At 64.3% G+C, this 27249-nt stretch overlaps 7 protein-coding genes across 8 annotated transcripts in view; 5 read left to right on the top strand and 2 right to left on the bottom strand.

Moving 5' to 3' along the window:
• Positions 1-2015: 2015 nt before the first annotated feature.
• TMEM203 (transmembrane protein 203) lies at positions 2016-3292 on the bottom strand. The gene has a single exon (XM_077771571.1). It carries the CDS (start codon positions 3281-3283, stop codon positions 2873-2875), a length of 411 nt encoding a protein of 136 aa, XP_077627697.1. The 5' UTR covers positions 3284-3292; the 3' UTR covers positions 2016-2872.
• A 146-nt stretch (positions 3293-3438) lies between these two features.
• NDOR1 (NADPH dependent diflavin oxidoreductase 1) lies at positions 3439-12092 on the top strand. 2 transcript variants are annotated; one of them, XM_077771551.1, is made up of 14 exons: positions 3439-3657; positions 3981-4058; positions 8282-8379; positions 9251-9349; positions 9433-9534; positions 9643-9852; positions 10011-10132; positions 10251-10471; positions 10566-10673; positions 10862-10976; positions 11114-11260; positions 11337-11455; positions 11541-11631; positions 11678-12092. In XM_077771551.1, the coding sequence occupies exons 1-14, from the start codon at positions 3523-3525 to the stop codon at positions 11842-11844; spliced, it is 1812 nt and encodes a 603-aa protein (XP_077627677.1). In that variant the 5' UTR covers positions 3439-3522; the 3' UTR covers positions 11845-12092. The 2 variants fall into 2 exon arrangements, 1 of the variants encoding a protein (XP_077627677.1); XR_013336943.1 differs by lacking the exon at positions 11678-12092 and having other exon boundaries at positions 11375-11455; positions 11541-11618.
• Positions 11952-14655, top strand: LOC144237821 (ring finger protein-like). Its single transcript, XM_077771537.1, has 2 exons — positions 11952-12199; positions 12888-14655. The coding sequence occupies exons 1-2, from the start codon at positions 11952-11954 to the stop codon at positions 13897-13899; spliced, it is 1260 nt and encodes a 419-aa protein (XP_077627663.1). The 3' UTR covers positions 13900-14655.
• Positions 14656-15253: 598 nt separating this feature from the next.
• On the bottom strand, positions 15254-16407 carry RNF208 (ring finger protein 208). The gene has a single exon (XM_077771569.1). It carries the CDS (start codon positions 16214-16216, stop codon positions 15419-15421), a length of 798 nt encoding a protein of 265 aa, XP_077627695.1. The 5' UTR covers positions 16217-16407; the 3' UTR covers positions 15254-15418.
• A 2858-nt stretch (positions 16408-19265) lies between these two features.
• CYSRT1 (cysteine rich tail 1) lies at positions 19266-20519 on the top strand. Its single transcript, XM_077771574.1, has 2 exons — positions 19266-19588; positions 19871-20519. The coding sequence occupies exon 2, from the start codon at positions 19879-19881 to the stop codon at positions 20284-20286; it is 408 nt and encodes a 135-aa protein (XP_077627700.1). The 5' UTR covers positions 19266-19588; positions 19871-19878; the 3' UTR covers positions 20287-20519.
• A 1827-nt stretch (positions 20520-22346) lies between these two features.
• Positions 22347-23139, top strand: RNF224 (ring finger protein 224). Its single transcript, XM_077771566.1, has 2 exons — positions 22347-22398; positions 22668-23139. Exon 2 carries the CDS (start codon positions 22669-22671, stop codon positions 23137-23139), a length of 471 nt encoding a protein of 156 aa, XP_077627692.1. The 5' UTR covers positions 22347-22398; position 22668.
• Positions 23140-25436: 2297 nt separating this feature from the next.
• SLC34A3 (solute carrier family 34 member 3) overlaps positions 25437-27249 on the top strand; it is a 4510-nt gene continuing 2697 nt past the window's right edge. Inside the window, exons 1-6 of the mRNA XM_077771536.1 lie at positions 25437-25536; positions 25795-25884; positions 26342-26470; positions 26526-26669; positions 26745-26856; positions 26939-27134. Of these exons, the coding sequence (XP_077627662.1) occupies positions 25452-25536; positions 25795-25884; positions 26342-26470; positions 26526-26669; positions 26745-26856; positions 26939-27134 (756 nt within the window). The 5' untranslated portion in view covers positions 25437-25451. The remainder of the gene's footprint in view (positions 25537-25794; positions 25885-26341; positions 26471-26525; positions 26670-26744; positions 26857-26938; positions 27135-27249) is intronic.

The following is a 27249-nucleotide window of genomic DNA, read 5'->3' as shown; positions in this document are numbered from 1 at the left end:
TGCCCCAGCCGGACCCCTGGGCCCAGCGCGGTGGGTGACCTTGGCTGGCCTGCGTCCTTCCTCATGGTGCCAGCACCCAGACCACCTGTCCTCGCGCTCAGAGCGCGGTGGGAGAAGGGCCTGCCCCGGAGGGGAGAGCTGTCCCCGCTCCCGTGAGAGGCGCACGGGCTGCGCACCGCCCTCCGGCCTCCTGCCTCAGGGACTGCCCACCTGTGGTCCTTGGTCTTCTGCGGACGTGGTGGAGATGCCAGTGCCGGAGACCACCCAGTGCCGAGGAACTGGTTTCTCAGGAGCCCCTAGCGCTTGCCAGCGCCCGGAACTCACTCTGTTACTCAGACAAGTGGGAAAAGCGCTGCCCCACACATTGCCATGCAGGGCCCGCCAAGCAGGGACAGGAGTGCAAAAGCTGCGAGGAAGGGCAGACAGAGCTCCCTGCACACAGCTCCCTAATGCAGAGCCACAGAAGCCACACTGCATTTCCCCGTTGCCTCCCCCACACTACTCCTCTTAAAATCTGCGGAACGTCCCCCATCCCAAGGCTGGAAGGGGTGCCGGTGGCCCCAACAGCACAGCTGCCTTGCCCACCTGCCATGAGGAAGCTCACTCCCAACTGAGGGCTGCACAGCACCACCACACTCTTTGAGGCCCAGTGGAGCCAAGGGGAGATGGGGAAATTGGGGGGCATGGATACAGAGAGGTTACTTGCCTTTCCCTCCCCTCTCCCGGTAATGGCACTACTGCTGCTACATCACTCACCTCTCAGGGACAGGGCTCCAAGGACACCTGGAGCTCTGCGGAGACTGGGGGCAGGTTTCAGCCTGGGGTGCCCTTCCAGCTTCTGGGTCCCCTGGGGGTCTGCACTGACTACTCCTTTCCACTCTGGTGAGCCGAGAAAATAAGCCAGATTTCAGCTTTCAAAAGTCAAGCGTTTCCTTCCTCGGCTCTCATCAAATCACCTTTCCAAGGGAAACGAAGCCTTCACATGCTCCTCACTTCTACAGCTACAGGATCACTCAGTCCTGAACTACAGAATACAACACAATACGACAACACATGCAATCTAAAAATAACAGTAAAGGAAAAAAACCCCACTCCTCGGGCACTTGACTTGGTTGTAGGGATTATGTAAATGCACTTTAATAAATAAATAAAAGAAAGTCCACTCCCAGTGTTCAGCTTGTATCTGACTTTGACACAAATTACGCCGATACTGGGTAGAAAACATTTTTGTAGCTGTGGGACAAACCAGAACAGTCTCCAACTCCGGCATCTCAGTGGTTCAGGCCACGCAGCATCCATTGTAGGCAAAGGGTCACAAAGCTGCTTCTCTAGAAGCTCTGCAAATTTGTTCTAGAATAGGCTGGACAGTAAATATTTTAGCCTTGCGGTTCTCACCCGGGGCAGTTTTGTCCCCCAGGAGACTTGTTAATGTATGCAGACACTTCTGGTTGTCCTAAGTGAGGCGTGCTACTGGCATCTAGTGAGTAGAGGCCAAGGATGCTGCATTCTACAATGCTCAGAACAGCCCCTCCCCCACACATCAAAAAATGACTCGACCCAAAAGGCCAAGAGTGCCAAGTTGGAGAGACCCTGCACACTGCAGGCCACATTCACTTCCCGTCACACGTTCTTCATTTTCATCTTTTGAAAATGTAAAAATTACTCTTAGATGATGGGTAGTACAAAAATAGACCTCAGGCCATAGTTTGCTGGCCCCTGCTCTACAGCAAGGTCCACAAAGGCCACACACCGGCTGGAATACAAGTTCTGACGTCACACAAGCTATTCAGCAGGTCCTTAACACGAGCCTACCCTGTTTTTTGGTCTTCACCCTGGCTCCCCGGGCAGGAAGCAAGGATTTGCCATGGGACGCCCCCCCCCAAATTGGCCAGTGAAGCTCTAGTGCATTCCAGTCTCCCGACCATCAGCTCTGTAGCCAGCGACATCACACAGCAGGGACCATCTCGGCAGCCACCTTGTTTCACCCTCAAGAGGTCAGGCAACCACTGCGCATCTCAGGAAAACATTCTCTTATTTTATTTTTATCTCAACAAATGTTCTCATTTGGCACCTTAAACTAAAGACCTCAGGCCAACAAATGTGGGCCAAGACCATTTGCAAGTCTCAGTGCATCTGAGCATCAATGCTGCTCCTCTGGCTTGTCCCTTAAGAAGGCCTAAATCTGTCTCAGTTGTGCTAACAGTGCCGGCCACAAGGGGGTGGTGGAAAAGCTGTGGACGAGACAATCGCCTGGGATAGGAAGCCAAGCAGCACTTCATAAGCAAAGTTTTCTCAGGCGACAGATCTCCAAATAGGGTCCCAGTCATGCTTTTTCCAACATATTCCTGTCCGCCTGGGCTGGAATGAAGAAGAGGCCGCCATTCTCCCCAGTGGCTCAGGGGAGAAGACACAAGCTGGTTTACACTTTTTAGAGCTCAAGCATCTAAGTCTTGTCTGGATGGATGGGGCAGTGAGCTCTTAGGTTAGTCCTGCTCTGGGCAGAGGAAATCCACAAGGCCAGCTTTGCAGCCTTTGCACAGGGAGTACTTTCCCAGGATCCATAAACATACTCAGAGCCATCAGGAGATTTTACTGTCAGAGGAATGGCCTGGGATCCTTCTCAGGATCTCAAGTCAGGGTTAGCTATCCAAAGCATCAAATAACAGGAAATACACTTTAAGGATCAAGGCTGTTCTTTTTAGCCGTGCTGAGGAAACAATTTCAGACATGATTGGTATAAAGAAAATTGGGCACTCGCCAGGGCAGGAGCTGGCTTTCCTTTAGACCCAGACCTCTCCTTTCGTACGGTGGAAGTAGGAACTCAGCTTAGGGTCCCGCATTGCAGCTGTCCAGAGTTCTCTCCCGCCTGAGGCTAGTTGACCCGACAGGCACGGATCATGAGCAGCTGCAGGAGAATAAAGACCGGAGACGTGATCAGGCCGAACCAGAGCTCCCGAGTCTGCTCCACCAGCTTCTGGCACAACAACATCTCGAAGACAAACTTGAGGCTAAGAACCGTGAGGACCCAGAAGAGTCGGAGCACGGCCAATCGCTTCTCTCCGTCCTGGAAGAGGCGCACCGACACGATGGTGGTGAAGTAGGTGCTGAGCCCATCAGCGGCGAAAAAGGGCACGAACACGTTCCACCAGGAGAGGCCGGGGGCCAGGCCGTCCACACGCAGTGCCAGCAGCACGGAGAACACCAACAGGGCCAGCAGGTGCACGAAGATCTCGAAGGTGGCGAAGCCCAGCCACTGCACTAGCTCCCGGAGTGAGAAGAGCATCGCGCCGGTTGANCGGCCCCGGCGGGTCGCCAATACCCCGGCCCCGGCCCGGGACCTAGCACGGGCCGCTAACTGACACCCAGCCCCCTCGGAAGCCATGCCCTGCGGGGCGCGGTGTAAGGACGTCACTTCCGGCCATCACCGGAAGCCGGAAGTCCAAGTCAGTCCGGGCCGTCCCGGCTTGCGGGATCTGCTGGCTGGTCCGGTGCCTGGGTGCCGGGGCCGCTCAGCGCGCCCGGATGCCGAGCCCGGGGCTTTTGGTGCTCTTCGGCAGCCAGACAGGCACGGCTCAGGATGTGTCGGAGAGGCTGGGCCGCGAGGCTCGGCGCCGGCGGCTTGACTGCCGGGTGCAGGCTTTGGACTCCTACTCAGTGGTGAGGGCGCCCTAGGGCCTCGGCGGTGAGACCCAGCGGGCCGGGGGCGCCAGCTCCCAGAGCCCTCGACCGCAGGGCACCGCATTTTGTGTGAGAGACGGCCCTTCGGTTATGGCGAGTTTAGGGGGCAGGAAAAGTTGGGGACAGTGGCTTAGCACGTGGAGAAGCAGGCAAGGTGGGAGGGTGGGGCTGAGAGGGCGAAGGCAGGCCGGCCGCTCGCGGGGGCTCCGTGAGTCCGTTTGGAAGGAGACGGGGCCAGGCTGCGGAGAGGAAGCCTGCTTGCTACAGCCGAGGTCCTAACGCCTGTGTTTTTTTTTGTTGAGGTGAATCTGATTAATGAGCCCCTGGTGATATTTGTTTGTGCAACTACAGGCCAAGGAGACCCCCCTGACAACATGAAGGTAAGGCTGACCTGAAGGCTTTCTTTGCTCAGAAGCTCAGATCACTGCCCTGGACCCCACTGTTGTCATTGCCTGGAGAGCCCATGAAGTACAACGAACAGTTGTCCTTCTGTATCTGCTGCACGTTAGCGGGGGATTTGGGAGGGAGCCGGGGGCTCTCCGTCCTCACTAATAAACTCTTCGCAGGCCGCTAAATAGCCTTGTTCTCCATTTTAACCTTTAATATTTTCTCCAGGGCTGTATATGAATCTGTTCTGGGTCTTGTGAATATTTCAAAACTGTTGGACCTTCCTCCAGGAACATTCTTCAATTCTTTGACCGTCTTTTGAGCGCACATTCTATTCCAAACATGATCTAGTGCTGGGAGTCCAGCCACGAGCCTATTTCTGTCCTCAGGGAGCTCACGAGGTAGCAAAAGCAATGGGTTTAACAGGCAGTTACCAGAGAGAAGACACGTGCTGCCAGAGAAAGCGCCGGGCGTTATGAAGACATTAATAAAAGCCATCTAGCCCGACCTTGAGGCTCAGGGAGAGCTTTCTGGAAGAAAGGAGTATAGGCTAAGTCCTGAGGATAAGTGGGGCCTAGCCAGGCACCAGGAAACTGGAAGCAGCCTGTGCAGAGGAGAAAGACCGCCTGAGGGAAGAGCAGAAAGCAGTTGAGGAAGACGGAGCCAAGGAATGCACCGGGGTGGGAGGGGAGAAGAGAGGCAGGAAGCCAGACCTGATCCCAAGAAGCCTGACAGCCATGGGACGGTGGATGGACTTGAGGTGAAGGGCCATGCAGTCCACTGGGTGACAGTCACGTTTGTATTCTAGCAAAATTGCTACTTGTCGACAGGGAGGGCAGCCTGTAGGAGAGCAAGAACAGCTCCAGAGGATGTACAGTGAAGGCGAGAGACTGGCAGCCTGGGCCAGGATGGTGGGGACAGCAGAGAAAAACAGACACCTTCCAGAGATGCTAAGGTAGAATCGAGATGGCCTGGAAGCACACAGGCCTAAAAGATGGGAAAGAAGATGGAATCGAGACAGGGATTCGGGCTCAGGGACAAGAGTGGATGGTAGTTCCATGCACAGACATGGAGACCAGGGAGGTCAGGGGCTGGAAGTCATTCGGGGGAGATACAAGGCAGGTGGGGAGCTCCGACAAGGATCCTGGGTGAGGCGTGAAGAAGGAAGCCCCTCTGTCTCCCCTGGGACAGGTTGCCCTGAATACTGAGGGCATGGGAGGTGGAGAAAAGCCTATGAGGGGCAGGAAAGCGGCCCCAACAGCAAAAAGAGGGAGTGCACCAAATCCAAGGTCAAGGGCAGGAAGGTGTCTGTCCTGAGAGAGAGGTCTCCATCATTCAACGCTGCACAGAGGCGAAGGAAAATAAAGCCTGAGCAGCATTGGTAGGATTTATCAGCAAAGGGACTGCTGATGACTTTGGGGAGACCAGTGTCAGTGACTTACAGGGAGAAAAACGAGGTCACAGGGGATCAACAGGTAAGTGGAGAGAATCGTAAGAACATCTGTACGTTAAACAATTCCAGAAAAGATTCTGGCTGTGAATGGGGCTCAGGAGTTGGAAAGAAGGTGTTAAGCTGAGAGAGACCTGTTAAATGCTGACGGTGGGGAGACTGACTGAGGGACAAGGTCGGAGCAGGGGATGATAGGAGGCCCGGGGCCGAGACCCCCACACAGCCAGGAGAGGTCTCCTTCCGAGAGGAAGAGGGACAGGAGAGAGGCAAGTGTGAGGGGATCAAAGATAGGAGGTGAATTGTGGATGTCCAGACACAGGCCATGGGCGGGGAAACAAAGGCCTCCGTGAGGTCGGCTGGGCTGGGTTACAGACTGGACAGCAGAAGCCAACAGCGTGAAGGTGGCGGCGGTCATCCCTGGATGAGGGTGGACAACGGAGACCGCAGGCATGGACACCTCGGCGGAGGTGGTCAGGAGGGGCCTTCTGCAGCCACAGCGGGACCTGCGGCTCCTTGGAGAGGCAGACTGAGATCCCAGGGACACAGAGGAGGGGACATGGCACCCGCTGAAGACCAGGCTTAGTGACCGGCCGTGCACCAAACAGGAAACCGCTGGCCGGCTTGCCTCGGTCCCCGGAATGCCTCGGCCTGCACGTGCTCCCAGGCAGTGGGCAGGAGGAGCCCGTGTAGGGAAACCGAGTAACCACAGTGGAAGCCCAGCAGGGTCCTGGCCACGAAGTGCACATCGGGCGAGAGGCCCAGACTCCGGGTTGTCCGTCAGTTTCTGAAGTACAAATAGATCACAGAGAACCACCATACCCTCAGGTCACCTGGACGGGCAGCGACAGAGCAGGCCCTCCAGAACTCGGCACCTTCAGCACAGGAAGGGACACACAAAACAGGGCAAAGCTGGAAACACTGGAAATGCTCTTTATTTTTATTTTTTTAATTTTTAATGTTTTATTTATTTATTTATTTTTTAATGTTTTATTTATTTCTAGGAGAGAGAGAGAGAGAGACAGCGTGAGCAGGGGAGGGTCAGAGAGAGAGGGAGTCACAGACTGAAACAGGCTCCAGGCTCTGAGCTGGCAGTCAGCACAGAGCCCGACGCGGGGCTCGAACCCATGAACCGCGAGATCATGACCTAAGCGAAAGTCGGACGCTTAACCGACTAAGCCACCCAGGCGCCCCTGTTTTATTTATTTCTGAGGGTGGGGGGCAGCGTGAGTAAGGGAGAGTCGGAGAGAGAAGGAGACACAGAACCAGAAGCAGGCTCCAAGCTAGCTGTCAGCACAGAGCCCGATGCGGGGCCCGAACCCGCAAACCGCGAGATCATGACCTGAGTTGAAGTCGGACGCTTAACCGACTGAGCCCCCCAGGCGCCCCTGGAAATGCTCTTTGAAACGGTATCAGGAAAACTAGAAAAGATCAGAGAGAGAAAGTTAAATTCTCCGTAAAGTATAACCAAAAATGAGCGAAGAACCAAGAAAGGAAATAGCAAAATTCTAAGATCATTCTAGTAACCTCAGAATGAGAAAACAGAGTGGGGAGAAACTGCCCAAAGAGAATCACTAACGAAACATCCCAGGACTGAAAAAGTCCAGCATGTCCTGGGAAGGGCCCACCTTGAATGGAGCGGTTCCAGCAAGGCACATCATGATGGGTGGCGCCGCTCGGGGACTGAGAGTGCCCAGATGGCTGGTGGGGGACGGAGTGGGACGCGGGAGGGTGCCAGCCCCTGTGAAGGGAGGGCCCATGATTTGCAGGTGCAGAGTTGTGAGAAGTATACCTTCACTGGGAAGGGTGTTCTTCACAGGCTTCAGGAAACCAGTCTCTGAGGAGGGGTCTCTGGAGGCAGAGAGCGCCGTCCCCGAGCACGGGCTGAGGCAGCATCGCCCTTGGGGGGTGGTCCAGGGTGGTCCAGGACCCATGGGTGTCCCTTCAGTTATGAAGCACAAGGGAGGTGGAAAGCAGCTAAAGCCTGGGCCACATGTGAAAGTTGGGGTCCAGGGCTCAGGTCACCACGGGCTGAAGGTGATGGGGTGCTGCGTTTGAGAAGTGCTTCTGGAGGGGGCCCGTGGGGAGGCTGGGGCAGGGTGTGGGCCAGGACAGTCTCCAATGAGGGCCCCTGGCAGGGCGGGGGGGGGGGGGTTCAGGGGAGAAGAGGCGCCTGGGCTGTGACCTTGGGCATCAGGCCATAAGGCCCCTGGGATGGCCAGATGCATGGGGTGAGGGTGTCCTGGGGAAGGGCAGAGGTCTGGGTCCTCAGCTGTGAGGGTGGCGGCGAGCACAGAGTGGCCTGATGGGGACCCAGGACCAGGAGAAGCTCCAAGAGAAACTTGTGTCGGGGTGAGACGACCACAGAGGGCCTGTGGTGGCCCGAGGTTCAGGCTGAGGACAGGGGGCCTTTGGGATGCGGGGCTCAGTGTGAAGGGAGGAAGTGGCCCCAGGGGAGGTCCAAGCAGAAGCAGGTGCCACCCCCAGCCCCGCCCGGGGAGGCTGTGGGGCAGGTAGGAGCCCTCGGCTCCCTGCCCGGGAAGGGGTGGAGCGCCACACTCTTCTGGTGGCTCTGGGGCAGCTTTCTGGCTTCTGAGTTTCTGCCTCTTTCCAAATCTTTTGCCCTTGTGACAGAATAAATATCAGTCTTGTTTCAATAACAAAAACATGAAGGAGCAGGGAGGGTCTAGGTTGTGGCTCCTCCCTCCCCCACCCTAGGGCCCTGGTGGCCCAGAGCAGGACCTCTAACTTGGCTTCTTCTGGCTGTAGAACTTCTGGAGGTTCATATTCCGGAAGAATCTGCCACCGACCTCCCTCTGTCAGATGGACTTTGCTGTTCTGGGCCTCGGGGATTCCTCTTATGCCAAGTGAGTAGGGGCAGAAAGGCTGCTGGGCCACAGGGCCTGTCCCCCGGGTTGGGCACAAAGTCCCGTGGAGGGACCGGTGGCTTGGCCCCAGGGCTCCGCCTAGACTTGGGCCATGGCCAGGCTGTGGGGCCCACCGGGGAGCCCCTGGGGCTCGAAGGGTGAGCAGGGCACCGGCCCGAGGTCGGCAGGGCAGCGAGGTGGGAGCCAAACCCCGGGTAGCCCCGAGGTGTCTCCCGGGGCAGGAAGTGATGTCTGGGCCTGGACGTCAGGGGCCTCGGCCAGCACCACGGGCTGACGCACGGCCTAGGCCGGCAGCGCTACAAGAACATGCAGCCAGGAGGCATTTGGGCTCACAAAGAGCACAGGGAGCAGCACGCTGGGATTGCGCAAGGGCCCCAGGGGCCGCGCAAGGCCGCCCCGTCCCTGGGCACGGACGGTGGTGGGACCGCCTCGGCCTGTTCTCTCCGGTTTTCAGGGCCTGTCTCCACCTTAAGCTGAGAACGATGTTGCTTTGCGTTATTTCTTAAAGAAGCACCGAGGACTTTGCAAGGGTGTGCGCGTCACTGGCTCACTGAAATGGTGCAGCGTGGGGGCCGGGAGGCGGGGTGCTGGGTACCAACGCCTCCCAGCAGACACAGCAGGAGCGGACCGTGCCTGCTGGTGAACAGGGCAGCACACCACTCGTCTACCCGGGGTTTTGTTCTCTGCACAACACAGACGGTGGTTCACGGCAGCACAGACGCAGGCACGTTGCCAACAGCGCTCTCTGGGAGGGTTCGAGGCCCGGGGTCTTCTGGCATGGGCTCCTTCGGGGCTGCTTCCCCTTCACCCTCCGTCCGGGGCCTGCCCAAGCCTCGCTCACTCTCTGTAGGTTCAATTTCGTGGCCAAGAAGCTGCACCGTCGGCTGCTGCAGCTCGGGGGCAGCGCCCTCCTGCCTGCGTGCCTGGGGGATGACCAGCATGAGCTGGGGTGAGTGGAGTCGGCGGGGGGGGCGGCTCCTGCAATCCCGGGCAGGGGCCCCTCAGAACAGTGTGCACACGCTCCTTCTCCAGGCCTGACGCCGCCATTGACCCCTGGCTGCATGACCTGTGGGAGAAGGTGCTGCGGCTGTACCCCGTGCCCCCTGACCTTGGCGTGATCCCCCCTGGAGTCCCGTGAGTGTGGGCCTTGCTGTGGCGCCCGCAGGGACAGCAGAGCGGCCTGGCTGCGGGGCCACTCGAGGGCCTGCCGACGGCCTGACTGGTGTGTGCCCCTCCCTACAGCGTGCCCTCCAAGTTCACCCTCCACTTCCTTCCGGAGGCCCCCGGGATGCGCTCTGAGGAGCAGCGTGTGGCCTGTGTGGACCCCCCCGGTCCCCCTTCAGAGCGGCAGCCCTTCCTGGCACCCATGGTCACCAACGAGAGGGTCACCGGCCCCTCTCACTTCCAGGACGTTCGGCTGATCGAGTTTGACATCACAGGCTCTGGGCTCAGGTGAGAACCCCAGACACCAGGTGGGCTGTGGCCAAGGGACAAGGGGGCGGGGGGAGGTGGGCAGCTGGCTGAGCTGCAAGGAAACACGTTCATCCAAGGACCCCCAGCCCTCCCCTGACCCCCAGTGCCCTGCCCACACTCTCCCTCACCTTCCACAGCTTTGCGGCTGGCGATGTGGTGCTGATCCGGCCCCAGAACCAGGCAGGCCACGTCCAGCAGTTCTGCCGGGTGCTGGGCCTGGACCCCGACCAGTACTTCACGCTGCAGCCCCGGGAGCCGGGTGAGTCCCAGGACCTGGGGGAGCCCGGCTGCGGCCTCCCTCCCTCTCCACCCTCCCAGGGCCCGCGGCCTGCGCAGCGTGTCCCGACCCCCCACAGGCTCCCTGCCTCCTGCCGCAGGTGTCCCCTGCCCGGAGCAGCTGCCCCAGCCCTGCTCCGTGAGGCACCTCGCGTCCCACTACCTGGACATCGCCAGCGTGCCCCGCCGCTCCTTCTTCGAGCTCCTGGCCTGTCTGTCTCCCCATGGGCTGGAGCGGGAGAAGCTGCTGCAGCTCAGTGCCCCCCAGGGCCAGGAGGAGCTGTATTCGTACTGCCACCGGCCACGCAGGACCGTTCTGGAGGTGAGGGCAGGCACGGGCGGGCGGGCCCAGGGCTCTGAGCCGCAGCCGCGTGTGGCGTGCTGGCCGGAGCCCAGCTGGGGCTATCTGTGCCCAGGTCTTGTGCGACTTCCCGCACACGGCTGGAGCCGTTCCCGCAGACTACCTGCTGGACCTCGTCCCCCCGATGCGCCCGCGGGCCTTCTCCATTGCCTCCTCTCTGCTGGTGAGGGCCTGTCCGGCTCGGGCAGCGCCGGGGTGGCCTCAGGGATGTGGGACGGCGGGGGCGGGGGCACCCGACCCTCAACATCTGCCCCACATCCGGGACTACCCGGGGTGAAGTGAGCGGAGCTGAAGCCGGGTGGCAGGCAGGGGCGGCCCCGTGCAGCAGGGCACCCACCGTCCCATCCCCAGGCTCACCCCTCGAGGCTGCAGATTCTCGTCGCTGTGGTGCAGTACCAGACACGCCTCAAGGAGCCCCGCCGGGGCCTCTGCTCCTCCTGGCTGGCGTCTCTGGATCCTGGGCGAGGTGACCCCTGCTTTCTGGAGGGGGGGGGAATAGAGCACTGGGCCAGCCCCTCCGCCCCCCCGCCCCAGGCTCCACGGCCAGTCCTGGACTAGAGCCCTGGTCCTCAGAGCCTCTTCATGCCTCCTCCGTCCCGCCAGGACCTGTCCGGGTGCCTCTGTGGGTGCGGCCTGGGAGCCTCGCCTTCCCGGAGACACCAGGCACACCCGTGATCATGGTGGGCCCCGGCACCGGCGTGGCCCCTTTCCGAGCAGCTGTCCAGGAGCGAGTGGCCCAGGGTCAGACCGGTGAGCACCCAGGGTCTTGGGCAGGGTGGCAGCTGGGGCTGGCGAGGCCGGGCCTCACAGGCCTGTGATCCCGCAGGAAACTTCCTGTTCTTTGGCTGCCGCTGGCGCGACCAGGACTTCTACTGGGAATCTGAGTGGGTGGAGCTGGAGAGGAAGGGCTGCCTGACGCTCTTCACGGCCTTCTCCCGGGAACAGGTGTGTGTGCCGGGCGGGGAGGGGCCAGGACACCCAGGACACCGATACACCGGCTCCAAGCCCTGCCCCTGCCCCCGCCCCGTAGGAACGGAAGGTATACGTGCAGCACAGGCTCCGGGAGCTCGGGCCGTTGGTGTGGGAGCTGCTGGACCGCCAGGGCGNCGGGGGGGGGGGGGGTGAGGGGCTGGGAGCCAGCCCTCCGGAGGCCCCAGCCACACTGAGCCCTCCTGGCCTGTCCCTCCAGCAACGCCAAGTACATGCCAGCAGATGTGTCCGAAGCCCTGACGTCCATCTTCCAAGAGGAGGGTGGGCTCTCCGGCCCTGATGCAGCCAGCTACCTGGCCAGGCTCCAGCGGACGCTGCGTTTCCAGAGTGAGACGTGGGCCTAAGAAGCCATCCTGCCGGCCTTGGCCACTCTAAACACTGCCTTCTGGGGGCCACTGCCGCCTTCTCCCCTGTCCCCTGCACGGCCTGTTTCCCGTCAGCCTGGGGTCCCATGCTCAGCCCGGACATCGCTGCCCACTCACCACCCTACCCTGCCTCCATCCAGGGTGGCAGGCTACTGCTGGCCTCTCCCCGCTGGCGCCAAGCTGGCTTCCGGTCAGGATGGCCCCTGGGCTGCACCACCCTGCGTACGGACGGGGCCCAGGAAGGAACGGGCAGCCTGAAGGGCATTGGGGGCTCCCCAGACACCAGCTTCCAGACAACACAGGAGCCTGGCGAGCCTTCCGAGGTGGTCCTGGGGTACAGCAGGTCCCCAGCCCCCCTCTGCCACATCTCTGTGCCCTCCCACAAAGTATGCGGTGCTGTCTCAGGGCCTCCCAGGGCCAGGGCCAGGGCCAGGGCCGGAAGGCACTGAGGACCAGAGGAGACCCCCTGCTGGTACACTCTTTCCTCACCCGTTCCCTGGAGAGCCTCCGTAATAAACTGTGGGCTCTGGGTGGCTGTTTCTGACCTGCTCTTCCTTGTGCCTGTCTGGGCTCCTCAGGGCGTGTGTGGGCCCCCAGCGGGTCTGTGTGGGGACAGCCGTTCCTGGAGGGCGCAAGCGCACCATTGCTCAGCCGTCTTTGCTACCAAAGTTCGGGGTCTGACTCTCCTGCGATGTGTGCTGGCTACCTGCCCACGCTGTGCGTGCTCTGCCCGGACTCCGACAGGCGGGGGGCAGCCTGCGTGGGCCCTGGAAGGAAGGGCGAGGGGAAGCCCTGGAGGGCGCGTACAGACCGTGCCTTCCCAGCCCCGCAAGCAGCATTCCTTCGTGGGTCGGAAGTGGGGGCGGGGCCGCCCCGTCCCCGCCCCTGGGAGGGGCCGGCGTGCTCCGAGGGGAATTCCTGAAGGAGGAGCCACGCCGGCCCGGAGTCCGGCCGCCTGTCCGTCTGCTGCGGACACAGGTGTGGGCCGCGGCCACGACTGGGCTGGGGCAGATCCTGTGAAGACAAGAGCCCGTGAAGACGGCACGCGTCGGCCCAGGAGCTGCCCGGAGCCGTCACAAGCGCTGGGGCCCAGCTGAAGTTGGCTTTCCAGGCTGGGGCGAGCCCACGGCAGTCTTGAGGTCAGTGCCAGACCCTGCCCTCACCCAGAGGGGCACACTGACCTTCACGGCCCCAACCACCCTCGTCACCACCCTGGGGACCCCACCCACTCATCCTGACTCCTGCCCTGAGGCCCCCATTCATGGCCCCTGTGAGCTCCGTGCCGGGCTCCCCAGCCCACCTTCCACTTCTCTGGGCCCTGAACGCCTGGCGCCCCCGCACCCAGGACTGGCAGATGAAGAGGGGGACAGCAGGGTTCTTGGGAACACCCAGGGTGCAGGGACTCAAGACAGTGAACCCCTCCTGAGGGCCACAGCCACAGCCTGCCCCTGGGCTGAGAGAGCAGGGGAGGAGAGGGAGCCAGCCGGGGGACCGGGCCAGGAGGAATGCCCCATCTGCACAGAGCCCTACGGGCCCGGTGAGCACCGCCTGGCCCTGCTGAACTGCGGCCACGGCCTGTGCGTGGACTGCCTGCACCAGCTGCTGGGCACGGCCCCCGGCACCGAGCTGGGCCGGGTCTGCTGCCCGCTCTGCCGCCAGAGGACACCCATGCTCGAGTGGGAGATCTGCCGGCTGCAGGAGGAGCTGTTGCAGGCGGATGGGCCCCAGAGCCCACGGCCCCCCACGCCCCCCGCACCTCCCCGCCGCGGCCCCGGGCCCTGGGCCTCCCTAGAGCACCGGTACCAGCTCCGCTTCCTGGCAGGGCCTGTGGGTGGCCAGGGTTGCCTGCCCTTCCTGCCCTGCCCGCCCTGCCTGGGCGCCCGCCTCTGGGCCCTGCGGGGACGAGGGCCCTGTGCCCGCCGCCTCGCGCTGCTGGGCCTGCTGGCCCTCGAGCTGCTGGGCCTGCTGCTCATCTTCACGCCGCTCCTGCTGCTGGGGCTCCTCTTCGTGCTGCTGGAGCGCGCCGGCCGCTGAGCAGGGCCCGTCACACCTGCCGCCAGGGCCGCCGATGGGCCTCCTGAGGCCTGATGACACCAAGCTGAAAAACCCAAGACCAAGTGGGGACTAGCCTTCAATCAAAACCAGCTCTGGGGCCCAGGCCTACCCAGGACCCTGTGTTCAGCCTCTGATCGAGCCAGAGACTTCCTCTCCTGCTGCCCAGATGCTGCCGACGCCCAAGCGCAGCGCTGGGAGCTGGATGAGGTCTGCAGCCAGGGCCCCAGGCACCCCTCGATGGAAGGGCCCCTTACTGACACGGAGCCATCTTCGCCCCATCTCCCTGCCCCGCCCGGCCTGTCTGCAAGAGGCGCCCAGCGGACACGAAAATGAACGGAGAGGTCTGGTGGTGAGGTGACTCCTTGAAGAGAGTGGGGCCCTGGGGGCAGGCCCCCCGACCTGGTCCACGTTCCAGATAAGGGCCAGCGTGATTCCCTGAAGGACAGGGCACAAGAGGGGAGGGGCCCTTGCCGTGGAAGCCCAGGCCACAAACAGCTTCCTCACTGGCTGGGTCAGGACCCAAGGGGGCGGTCCCCGAGCGGCCGGGTGTCCTGAGCTGCATGGAACAAGGGCCCAGCTAGGCCTCGGAGCTGCGGATCGCTGAGCTGAGGCCCGAGTGCCCTCCAGCCTCGTGTCATTGAGCCCTTTATCTAAAGGACAGACACAGCACGACCTCACGGGCCTGTGCCGTGCCCAGCACAAGCAGTGGCCCTCAATACACAGCGCTGCTACTTAGACCACTGTTGCTGTGTTCTTGTTGTCTTCACCCCTTCTTCAGCATCTGGCGACTCTCCCCAGCCCTTCCCTCCTCCCCCCTCCACTGCAAAGGTTCTTCCCCAAATCCAGGCAGTGACGTACGAGCTAGAAGGCCCCTGAGTCCTCCTACCCCACCACGATCTCAGCCAGTCTTGGTCTCAGCCCGGGCTCAGGTTGGCTCAGAGGCCAGTCCCATTCAACTTCAGAGGGTCTGGCAGGCACCAGAAGCCTGATGGACTGAGGTGTCCCCCATACAGCTGCCCCCACATCCAGCGGCCAGTGCAGAGAACGTGCCCGCCCTTTGCCCATTCTGCACATCTGCCCACACTAGCACACACAGAAGGCTGGCTCTGCACAGACGTGCAGGGCATTCACGTGCACACACACAGCCAGGGACAGCCCTTCCGAGTGGCGTGCCTGGCCCAGCCTGGCCCAGCCTGGCCCCTCCCTGGCAAACAGCAGGCTGACCCCAAGAGGCACGGGGCCTCCCGCTGGTGGCTCCAGGCCAGACCCTGTCTGGGTTGCAGCCCCGGGCCCAGGCCGCAAGAGCAGGCTTCAGTCCAGGGAACAAGGTGCAAACTTTGGCAAAGAGTTTTAATGGCAGAGTTGTTTGCAGCGACAATGCCACACGGGGAGGGGCCAGAAGCTGTGGTGGGCGAGGGGTCAACAGGCGACAGGGCAGGGCCGGATCCCTGAAGAAGCGGCGAGCAAGGACTGGCGGGCAGCGGCGAGCGGGTGGGTGCTACATGATGGAGCAGGCGGACAGCGGATTCCGCACGTGGCAGGTGCACGCGGCCCCACAGTACTGCCGGAAGGTCTGGTAGCAGCTGCCCTCCGGCTCGCCCCCCCACTGGCCCCCGGACGGGGCGGTCAGCGCCTCGGGTGGCAGGCGGCTCAAAATGGACGTGTTGACCGCTAGTGCGGCCAGGCCGTAGTCAGTGAAGAGCACAGTCTCCCGGCGGCAGGTGGGACAGGAGATGAACTTGTACTTGGGGCAGGACTCATAGAGAATCTGCAGGCACTGCTCACACACAGAGTGCAGGCAGGACAGCACCCGGGGCCGCCGCTGGGTGACGTTGTACGTGTGCCCGCAGGTGGGGCACTCCAGGGGCTCACCTGTAGCCGGGGCCGCCGTGGCAGGGGCCCCGGAGGCGGCAGGGCCAGGCCGCACCACATACTGATTCACAATGACCTCGTCCGCTGGCGCCACTCGGGGGAAGCCCAGCTCCACACTGCCCTTTCGGGGCCGCCGTGGCAACGGAGGGGTGCGGGGCGCCCCATCTAAGGCGGGCATGTCCCCCCCACATGCCTGGTTGACGATGATCTCTGTGTCTGAGGGCCAGGCGCGTTTGGGTGCCAGAGCAGGGGTGGGCCTCGGTGCAGGTGGGAAGCAAGGGGCAGCCGCCTGCAGCTCAGGGAACTTCTCAGGGTGAACAATCTTCATGGCCTCCATCTTGAGGATGACATGGGGACCCTTCAGGCAGGACATGAGGAGGCCCGGCCAGCCACTGCCCACCTCGGGCCCAGGGTCAGCCGGCATCCGGCTGTCTCCAATCAGATTGGGTGTTCGGGTGGGTGGGGGCGTTGGGTGAGGCCGGGGAGGAGGAGAGGGAGCAGCATCCTGGTCCTGCCAGGCCTGGTGGGGACCCCGGCCGCCCCGAGGACTCCTGGGGGCGGCCGGCGAGAGCTGGGGCGGCAGGGCCGCCCCCAGTGGCCACAGTGGCTTCTCTGCTCCAGNGGCGAGGGGGCGGGGGGGGAGCTCCCCCCCCAGCCGAGGTCAGCAGTCCCTGAGCAGGGACATCCGGGCAGGCAGGGGCTAGGTGGGCCCCATGGCTCCAGGACAGGGCGCCCAGGGAAGGCAGCTAGCCTGAGCCCAGGCGAGGGGGCGGGGGGGGAGCTCCCCCCCCAGCCGAGGTCAGCAGTCCCTGAGCAGGGACATCCGGGCAGGCAGGGGCTAGGTGGGCCCCATGGCTCCAGGACAGGGCGCCCAGGGAAGGCAGCTAGCCTGAGCCCAGGCTGCAGGAGGCCCCAGGCCGCGGGCTCGGCGGCAGCGGGAGCAGAAGAGCGGCCTGGACCAGGCCCGAGCTGCAGGTGAGAGACAGCGTGAGGGCAGCGCCCGGGGCCCACCCTCACCCTGCACAAAAGACAGGGCTCCCGACCTCTGACCCTCACCCTCGCCGGACTTGGGACCCGGCCCCCTTCCCAGCCCCCGCCCCCAAGNACCCGCGCGGGGCCGGCGGGGCGGGGCCAGTCTCTCAGCCGCCCCTCCATCGCCTCGGGCCTGGCGCCGGCTCCCGGGGTTGCCCTTCCCCGCGGGCCGCGTGTGAGTCAGGACCCCCGCGTCACCCCTTTCCAGGACCCCCACCCCAGTCCTGCTTGGCCGACCCTGGGTCCAAGTCAAGTACCCCCACCCCCAATTCTAGAAGGGAAATCCTGTTTTTCCGAGCCCGAGGCCTCACAATGCCAGAGGGAGGAAGACAAGAGGAGCAGAGTGGTGGTCTCAGCAAAGCTGGTGCCCAGAGCCCCAACCGGGGGGCTGCCCTGTGTCCGCCCAGAGAGTCGGGGTCTCTGCTGTCCCTCTACTGTGCCCCCAGTAGGATGCCTCCGGCTCACAGGTGTACCCAGATTGTGCTCAACGCTGACAGGCTCAAAGAGGGTGATGGGACCATGAGGCTGAGCAGATGTGGGCAAGCAAGGTATCAGAGGAGCGAATGGAGAGGTGGACAGTCGTTGGGAGAAGGCTCCAGGACAGGACTGATGGACAGATGGACGGGGTGACGGGCAGGCGGAAGGTCAGACAGTCAGCGGGGCAGCCCATGGAGGACATGCACCTGCCCAGGGTGGGGTGGCCTTTCCGGCATCCCAGCAGGTCAGCGCATGCCCTGCTGTCACGTATTTGTGTGCTAAGCTGACCCCACCCAGCATGGAGGCCTCATTCCTTTCTGCTTCCTCAAGCCAGGCTTCCCTGCTCCCCTGGGGTCTACCCTCTGCCTATGGGGAACCCTCAGGCGCGAGAAAGGACAGAGGACGTGTCGGCAACTACCGGGCAGGGGACCACAGCTGACCCAACCCAGCTGCGGCGTGGCATGCTGGCTGGCACTCCCGTGACCGGCACCGGGCCCTGTGCTGACCCTGGACAGTCTCAGCCCCTTCTGGCCACAGCCCCGCTGCTCGGAACAGGCCCCACTGCACCGGGCTGCTGGCCAGGCCCCGCTCCTTCGGGGAGGCCGCTGCTCCTGGTGAGGAAGCCCAGGCGGGCAGAACAGACTGGAGGGGCGAATCTGTCCCACGGGGCCTGACCTTGCTGCTGTGTGACCTCAGCCTACTGTCTGGGTCTGTTTCCAAAGCCACTGATCGCGAGCGGGCGTAGGAGGTGTGCAAGGGAGCAGGTGCCCGACGGGACGGGCAGCGAGAGCCTTATGGGCTCTGACGTGAAGATGGAGCAACGGAGAGGTCGCCGGTCAGGGGACGCCTGGGAGCCCAGCCTCAGCCTCCGGTTCGGCTCCACGTCCCACCGGCCCGCTGGGCGCGCACCCCAGGAAGCGCCAGCCACCAGCCCCGCCCCTTCCCGGAGGCCCCGCCCCCGGAGCCAGGCCCCGCCCCTCAGGCCCTCCTCCCCGAGCCCGCCCAAATCCGCGCCCCCGGAGCTCGGGTGGTCGGAGCTGAGCGGCCTAGGCCGTATCCTGGACCGTCCGAGGCCAGCGGACCCCGAACCAGGTCTTTAGAGAAACCTTCGGGCGCGGAGGCTTCTGGGGAATAAAGTTCCCACCGGCCACCCCAGACCTGCTTCACGCATGCGCCAGCCGCCGCCTCGCAGCAAGGGGCGGGGTCTGCAGGGGCAGTGGGTGGGGCTTCTGGAGCCTGCGCGCTGAGCCTCCGCCGTACACCTGCGAAGGGCGCGGGTCTGGGGCCCGCTTCTCTGCACACCCGGTGCCGCGACGGCGGGTCTCGTGTCTGGACCGGTCTCACTGGCCCCATGCAGCCCACTTCGGTCACCCTGGCCTCTGGGCCACCTCTGATTTGATCCCGCCGTTCCTGGGGGGTTCCCTTGGGCACCAAGGACTGGGGGTGCGAGTCCTGGCCCCACCCTACTGCCCAAATCACTGCGAGGGGGGCAGATCACCAGCGCCAGGCCCAGACCCAGGCACTCACACCCATTGTCACCCCTCCCCCCGCACGGTGACCCTGTGCGGCAAGTGCTACCTGCCACCTCACAGATGAAAGCGGGAGACGCGGGTGGGGTGGGGAGCCGGAGGTCCCTGAGAGAGCCAAGGGAGGGAAGCTGCATTTTCAGACATGAGCTACAAAGGTCCCTTGTGATGAAGGCCCTGTCTTTGCCAATTGTAAGATCAGTTTTAGCAAAGGTGTGTAAATAAAACATTTTTTATCAGTCAGAAGCCTACAAACCTCGGAGCAGTCTGTGCTCTCAGACATCGTGGCCTCTGTCTGCCAGGGAGAGGCTGTTGGCTGAAGTGAGGACTTCTGCCCTCTGCCTCAAAACAGGGGTCCTGAGGTGTGCGAGCGACGGCCGGGGTTCCCTAGCCCACCCCCCCCCCAAGCCTGGGAGCTGAGGCTGACTTCAGGCTCCGCTCCTGCCCTCCCTCCTGGTGAGCTGCACGTCCTGGGAAGGCTGACGACGTGCCTCAGATGCATGGAGGCTGAGTCACCCGGGCTGGCAGTGCCCCTCGGAGCCCGGGCTTGGGGCCCCCACCCACCTGAGAAGGAAGGGTGGGTGGCTACGGGGCTGGAAGAGCTGAAGCCTCCTGGGATCTTGGGAACCCCATCTTTGAACTCCGCCCCACGGCCCCTCCCCTCCCCAGGAGGGAAAAGGCAGCTGCCAGTTGCCTGCCTCATAGGCACTGGGACCTGGCCCACAGGAGGAGAGGGGACCTCGCTGCCATCAGTACCGCAGGTGGGTCCTGGGCTGAGGGGCTTCCCTGCACTGGGGCTCAACCACGGGGACAGCCTAGCCACCCTCCCAGCCTCCCTGCCCCATCCCCCCCCCCCCGCCACGCAAGGAGGGCAGCTGGGAGACCTCGGCCCTCACACCCATCTCACTCCCGTGCGCATGCACACTAGCCTCGTACACCCTGGCGTCTCCACAGCCTGGCTCTTTGCAGGGTGGGCACTCTCTTGGGGTGCAGCTCTGCCCCTCCACTGAGCTGATACCGTCTCCTCTGCCTGCCCCGGCCAGGCGGGGCCATGGATCCGCATGAGACGGTCGTCAAGAACCCGTATGCCCACGTCAGCATCCCTCGGGCTCACCTGCGGCCTGATCTGGGGCAGCAGCTGGAGACGGCTCCCTCTTCCCGGGGGCCACAGCCTCTGCCTGTGGGGCCCTGCGCCTCAGAGCCCACCGGGCTCCTGCAGCCCACCGAGGAGGCCCCAGGGGGCAAGGGGGCCGCCCAGACCCAGGGCCAGCAGACCCGGCAGCAGCCCTGCAACCCCTACGGCGGCGCGCAGCGGCCGGCGGGACTGACCTACAGCGGCCTGCCGCCCGTCGGGCGCGGGGACGACATCGCCCACCACTGCTGCTGCTGTCCGTGCTGCTCCTGCTGCCACTGCCCTCGCTTCTGCCGCTGCCACAGCTGCTGCTGCGTCATCTCCTAGCCCGGCCCCTGCCGGGAGGAGGGGCCTGCCGCAGGACCCCGACATGGCCCGGGCAGCCACTGGCCCGCTGTCATGGGCGCTGGCCGCTTTCCACCTTGGATAGGAGCATCCACCTGCCAAGGAGGCCAACGGCCCAGCGCTGGCCCCTTGAAACAGCCCTGGGCACTGGCTGTCACGGCGGGCCTGGGGACACCCTTGACCACCTCCCTCAGGGCCCACGGCCCTGGCAATAAAGCAGAGTGACCTTTGTTCTGGTGACTCTTCTCCGCTGCTGCCCCCTTGAAGCGGGTCCCGGGCTGAACACAACCGCCGGCCCGAGCCCCTGTGGGCCATTCAGGGATGGGGAGGCCGCTGATGACATTCTAACCTGCGCTGCAGGTCTCCGGTCCACCCTGAGGCTGGATGGGGGGTGGGAGTGTGTCCCCTGCTCGGGCCCAGCCAGGCCTGGCTTCAAGCTACTTTGAATTCCCTAGGGCTGAGGCCAAGCCCGAGAGACAGGCCGGTCAGTGGGCCAGAGGGTAGGAGGCTGCGGTGCGCGGAGCCAGCGGGCGGAGCCCGGAGGAAGGCCNACTGGCGTTGGCAAGCTGCTCGGAGTGGGAGCCCAGGCAGCGGGGACCAAGCCCTGCCCGCCCGTGAGTCACTGCCCTGCCTCGGCCGGGGTGTTTTTCTGGTTCCCCGTGAAGCGTCCTATTCCTGAACATCTGCTGTGTGGCACCCAAGCCATGCTGCTCGTCTGGTGTCCGGCCTCCAGGGCCTGGGCCTCCCGGACGAGGTGGGCAGAGAAGGGGCTGGCCAGTGAGGGCGCTTGGGGGACAGGTGTCCCCTCCGTCTGGACTGAGCAGCGTGCCATGCCTGCCTGGGGGGCGTGTGCAGAGCTGAGCTGCTCAGTACTGTCATCACTCGAGGCCGGTGGGGGAGGCGGGGAGGCCAGGGCAAGGAGTGAGTGGCAGGGCCAGCGCCGGGCACTCTGAGGCCTCCAGGGTCAGGCAGGGCCACGCCAGAGGAGGAAGCCGAGCTGGCCTCACCGGACGGACGGGTCCTGGTCACCCAGGGTGACTGGCCACAGGGCAAGACCCGTGTGTGGGTGAGTGGGTATGCCACTGGCCTGAGTGTACGGGGGCTCGGGTGTGCCGGTTTCCTGGCCCCTGCCCCGTGGCCTGCCTCTGAGAGGATGACCCCACCCAGGGCAGCTACAGAAACCCGTTCCACCAGTCAGAGAGGCTGCGGACTGCCCGGGTGGTGGGAGTAGGGACTTCCTCCCAGCTGAGCAGCGAGGGGCCCGAGGGGCCTAATCCCATCCTGACCATTCTTGACACACTCCGTTCTGCTGCGCCCACAGCCATGGTCACTGGGCTGGCCTGGGGGCTATGGCCAGGCAGATGCTGGGGGCGGGGGGTGTAGCCTCTAATGAGGGTGACCGGGGCTAGCCACAGTGCCCTGCACCTCAGGGAGCTTCTGGGTGGTCCCTGGGTGTGAGGGAGGGTCTCCACACCTGTGCTTGAGCACCCCCTTGGGGACTCGTGGGGCTGGCCACTGCCCTATGATGGGGACGGAGGGGACAGACCAGGTGGGAGGAAGATGCCGGGACGACTTGGACACAAACACTGTGATTGAGCTTCGGGGGGCAGGACCCCTCAGGCCCTCAGGGCCTGGCACCGGGAGGGTCCGGGCACGTTGCCTGGAAGAGGCAGTGCTCGAGCTGGGAGCTGAGGATGGAGTCACACAGACCCAGGCTGGAAGGCGGTGGCGTTAAGAGGAGAGCGGCAGCGGGTCTGGGCGGCCAAGGTGGGCATGGGGGCTGTGGCGAGGTGTGGGGCCGCGCTCAGGCATGAAGGGGCGGGGGCGCGGGGGTGAGGGCAGACTGGGTGGGGGTGAGGGGCGCCTTATCTCCTGCCGACTTGGTGCTGCTAGTGGATCCAGTTGCAAGCGCTTTGTGGCTGAAAGGAGAGCCCGCACCTGCCCGCAGCCGCCACCTGCCTCCCTGCTGACTCGCCTGTGCTCGGGGCCCCGTAATGCGAGCCCCAGAGAGGGAGCCGCAGGGCGCCCTGGGTCCCCCCCTCGAGCCCCGGACATCCTCTGACTGGGCAGTGCTGCCCAGCAGAGCCGATGCAGGTAAGAGAGGCCCCGGGGCTTAGGCAGGCTGGGGGTGGGGTGGCCTGGAGCTGGGCAGGAGGGCCATGGAGAGCGACCAAACAGGGGCACAGGGTGCTGCCCAGTCGGCAGCGGCAGGAGCCCAGGCTGGGCCCAGACCCTGGCGTCTGGGGCCCGACTGGCCACCACCCACCCGGTGCGCTCTGGGGCAGGCTCCTGGGGTCGGGGCCCAAACGGGCCCCGCAGAGGCAGGCAGGGTGGGCTGCAGCGGCCCTGCTCGCCTCCCCCAGGATGCTGCGGCCAGAGAGTTCCCGGGTCTCCGAGGAGGGGACAGCTGCTGGGTGCCGGCGCGGTGACTGCATCATCTGCTACTCGGCCTACGATCTCTCCGGGCACCTGCCGCGCCGCCTCTACTGCGGCCACACCTTCTGCCAGGCGTGCGTGCGACGGCTGGACACGGCGGCCCACGAGCAGCGCTGGATCCCCTGCCCACAGTGCCGCCAGAGCACACCCACGCCCCGGGGAGGGGTGGCCATGCTGGACCTCGACCTGGCCGCCTTCCTGGCTGTCAGGGCAGAGCGGGAGCCGGCTCGCGGGGAGCCCCAGCCTCCTGGGCCCCCCAAAGGCAGCACCGCCATCACTCGGCAGCCAGCCAGGCTCTGTCCCACCTCGGGCACCCAGCCCCACTTCCCCCAGCCCAGACGCTGCTGTGGCTGCGACTGCAGCCTCTGCTGGGACACCCTGAGCAGTCCCGAGGTCTGAGTACCAGTGGCTGCCAGTGCCGCCAGAGGACCTGCCGCCCACGGCTGGCCTGCCGTGGAAACTCCGACCCCCGCTCCGCCAGCCCAGAACGTCCTGGCCCCCACGCGGACACCCCTGGACCGCAGCCTGAGTGTGGGGGCTGCGCCCATAGTAACCGGTTACCTCCTGCCTGTCTTGGCCAGGATTCCGGGGCTTCAGGCTAGCCTGACTGTGTGCGGGGTGAGGGGTGCTGCACTCAGAGTCACCTGCAAGCCCAGTCCCCCAGGCCCGGACTCGGCTCAGAGGATGCCTCCGTGGGTCTCTGCCTAAAAAGTCCCACAGGTGGGAGCCAGAGCAGAAAGCCGCCTCCCCACCCCCGGCTTGCAAGGCGTCCCTGTGAAGTCGGTTCATTCAGCAAAGCCCACTGAGCACCCACTATGTGTTGGGCACTGTTCTGGCAGGGTCCCCTGCAGGCGCAAAGTCCCTGCTGTGACAGCTGTCTGAGGAGAGGGCCCGGGCCCGGGCTAACTCTAGGCCCAGAGAGGGTGGGGGCCTGCCTGAGGTTGCACAGCTCGGTAGGAGCGCTCCCGCACTCGGCCGTTTCCTGGCCCTCAGCTGCCATCCGCCTCCCAGTGGCTACCGCACAGATCCCTCGGAGGCCCCAGCGCAGGTTGTGGACACAGACCCTCCCCCAGGCAATATCCCCATCCCCATCCGGAAGGAAGCTGTCACGCTGTCACTCAGGAGGCTCTGGGAGGGACTGCGGGGCCTGCCGGGCAGCGGGTGCAGGACAGGGGGGGACAAGAAAATTTGCTGAGAGGACACTCAGAAGCTTCCTCCTCCTCCGGGGCAAAGTCCCCCAGGCACACCGCGATTGGTGGGCCACAGCTGCCCCCGGGGGAGGGGCAGCAGGGAGGGGACCATCCCCAGAGGCACCCACGAGCCACGGAGCCACGGAGCCAGTCAGGAGGGTTCGAGTCTGCTGGTCCAGGTGGCCCCCTGACCCCGCCCCCAACTTGCAGATGGAGGCACAACGCCCTCCACCATCACCGCCCACCCCTGAGGCTGGGCCCAGCCCTGCCCTGGCCTGCGCGGGGCCTGACCTGTTAGACTTCGGGGGCTGGGGCTCCCCCCCCAGCTGGTGCAAAGGGCCTCGCTCCCACCCATCTGATGGGGTGGTCCGCAGAGCTCGGGGTGGACTTCCCGAAGGGCCCGCAGCCAACCAGCCGGAGCGCCAGCATCCTGCCCTGGCCTGCCCGGGGCAGGCGGCACACAGTGTCTGGTCATGTCACCCGGGGGTCTACCTGTGCTGGCCCCGCGCTCAGCCTGTGCCCCGCCTGCGGCCCCCCCGGCCTGGCTCGGGGCCCATCCACGGAGGAAGCCCACTGGGAGAGGGCCGGGCTGGGCGCCCAGCGCAACGTGGACAAGACAGCCACCTGGGGCTGTGACAGGTACCCCTCGGGAGCCTCCACTCCTGGGTAAACATTAATGGGGCTCAGTGCACAGCAGGTCATGTGCGCACCCGGCGGATCTTTGACCGGGAGCTGCTCCCGCCCTGTGCTTCCTCCCCGCAGGTGCCCCCTCACCACCCTCACAGGTAGGAGCTTCCAGAACCAGGTGGGGCCCTGGGGACATCAGAACAAGGGCTGGGTGACCTCCTGGCCCAGGGCTCAGGCCCCACCTCCCCAGCTGAGGACGAGAGACAGGACGGAGGGTGACCGAAAGCTCTGTAGCGCCTGGACCCTGGGGCCTGGGAGGGAGTTGGGGTAGATGACTAGACAGGGGATCCAGAGCCAGAGGGCTGGACAGAGGAGCCTTGAGGTGAGGTGGGGGTGCCCAAGCCCCTTGCCCTGCCCCCATCACTGGGGGTGGGGCCCTTATCAGGCAGAGACGTCACCGTTTGGTATCAAATGCCAAAGTCTAAGCTGGGACCATCTGCAGCGTCCCCAATGACACCTGATAGGAGAGGTCCCCAGGTTCCCAGCTCTTAGTGACTTCCGGCACCCAGCACCCTGTGTCCTGGGCCACCCACCAAGTCTTCTTCCAGCCAGGACCAGCGAGGGAGCCAGGGAGCCAGGGCCCCCTTGACTCTGCCCCCCGAAACTGGACTGGGCTCGTCTGACAGCTGTCTGAGGTCACTATAGCCATCCCCCTGCAGGTGGAGGAAGCGGGAAGTCAGCAAGGCCGGGGCTGAGGGGGGGCTGGGGGGGGGACAGATCTCAGGTTAGAGGACCCCAGGACCTGGCAGGGCACGGGGAGGCTGTGTATCTGACCTGCTTCTCCCGCCCCCAGCAGATCCAGGCCTGGGCCTGGCCTGTCCCGGCCAGAAATCCATGCCTAGTTCCTGCACGGGTGGCCAGGTCCCCCCCATTACTCTGGACACAGTTGGCCTGGTGGACCGGAGCCTGGGAAATGCAGGTACCAGGAGCCCCAGGGGACCAGGCCTCAGCCTGCCTCTCTGCCTACCCGCTCAGCCCCTGACCCACTGCTCTGTGTAAGTGGGGAGGGGACTCCTGCCCATCTCCATGGGGCCTCATGACAATTCTGGTTAGGGCCACACAGGCTGGAGGCTCCCTTTCCTTTCTTTTGCCCCAAGCCCCTCTGCCACAGTCCCCGTCACCCCTCTGACTCCCCACCTGGGGTGTCCTTGGCCCTACTTCACCTTGACTCCTGCAGGGACCTCCGGTTCTGCCCCAGTCTTGGAAGAGGGGGAAATGGACCCCTGGGCCCTCCCTCAGCTAAAGGACACTGGCCAGTCCTGGAAAGGTAGGTCTTGAGGTGTTGGGTAATGGGCCAAATGGGGCTCTGACTCCCCAGGGTCTGAGCGTGGAAAAGGGTCCTGGGGGAGAGAGAGCAGGGAAGAAGTTTGCCTCAACAGGCCTTACAGAAGCCCACCACGCAGGCCACTGGCCCAGGGTCCCTCGTCCCTCAGATCAGCTGCCTGCCCTGTCTGGAGGGGAGCCCCCCCAGCCCAGCCCGCCCCTCCTTCTCCCTCCTGCTGGCCAGTGGGCTTCCGGGAGGTCCCGGGGGTGGTCTGCTCGGCCATCCTGCAAAGGAACAGAGAGGGGACGCAGACCCAGGCCCTGCCCTGTGCACAGACAAGAAAGGGGGCCCTGGCCCCGCTCCGGAGGGAGACTGAGGAGGAAGCGGCCTGGGAGCGGTGAGGGGCAGGGCAGGGCTGCGTGAGGGCGGGCACAGGGACAGCCCCGTCCTGTGTTCTCAGAGCTCAGCGTGGCCGGCAGGGTGCTCCGCGTGGTCATTGGCTTCCTCAAGGCCTGTGGACTCCTGGGCAGCCTCTATCTCTTCATCTGCTCCCTGGACATCCTCAGCTCTGCCTTNGGGGAGGGGGGGGGTGGTTGCAGGCGGCCTGCTGTGCACAGCCTCAGGGCGCCACTCTCCGGACACAGGCAAGGTGACTGGAGATATCTTTAAGGACAACGTGGTGCTGTCCAACCCTGTGGCTGGCCTGGTCATCGGTGTGCTGGTCACAGTTCTCGTCCAGAGCTCCAGCACGTCTTCTTCCATTGTGGTCAGCATGGTGGCCTCCCAATGTGAGTGCGCCCCTCTCCTGGGATGGCGGTGGCGGGGCGGAGCGCGGGAGGCTGACGCAGGCGGCCCCCCCACAGTGCTGACCGTCCAGGCGTGTGTACCCGTCATCATGGGCGTCAACGTGGGCACGTCCATCACCAGCACCCTGGTCTCAATGGCACAGTCAGGGGACAGGGATGAGTTTCGGAGGTGAGTTGGGGGTTGGGGAGGGCTGGGGGCTGCGAGCCAGGCCCCCTGCTGAGGCCACCGACCACTCTGCCCAACGCGGCAGGGCCTTTGGCGGCTCAGCCGTTCACGGCATCTTCAACTGGCTCACGGTGCTGATCTTGCTGCCACTGGAGAGCGCCACCGCCCTGCTGGAGAGGCTCAGCGCCCTGGCTCTGGGCGCCACCAGCCTGGAGCCCGGGGGGCGTGCGCCCGACATCCTCAAGGTGCTAACGCAGCCTCTCACGCACCTCATTGTGCAGGTGAGGAAAGTGCTGCCCTCCGGAGCCCCTTCGTGCCTGGGAAGGCGGCGCTTGGGGGAGGGGTGGAGCCCCTGTCCTGGGTGGAGGGGGGGCGGGGAGGAGAGGGCAGAAGCGG

Source organism: Crocuta crocuta, unplaced genomic scaffold, assembly GCF_008692635.1.
Source record: "Crocuta crocuta isolate KB4526 unplaced genomic scaffold, BGI_CrCroc_1.0 scaffold1013, whole genome shotgun sequence".
Lineage (NCBI taxonomy): Eukaryota > Metazoa > Chordata > Mammalia > Carnivora > Hyaenidae > Crocuta > Crocuta crocuta.
Note: the sequence above shows the minus strand (reverse complement) of the source record. Positions and strands in the feature narration are given on the sequence as shown.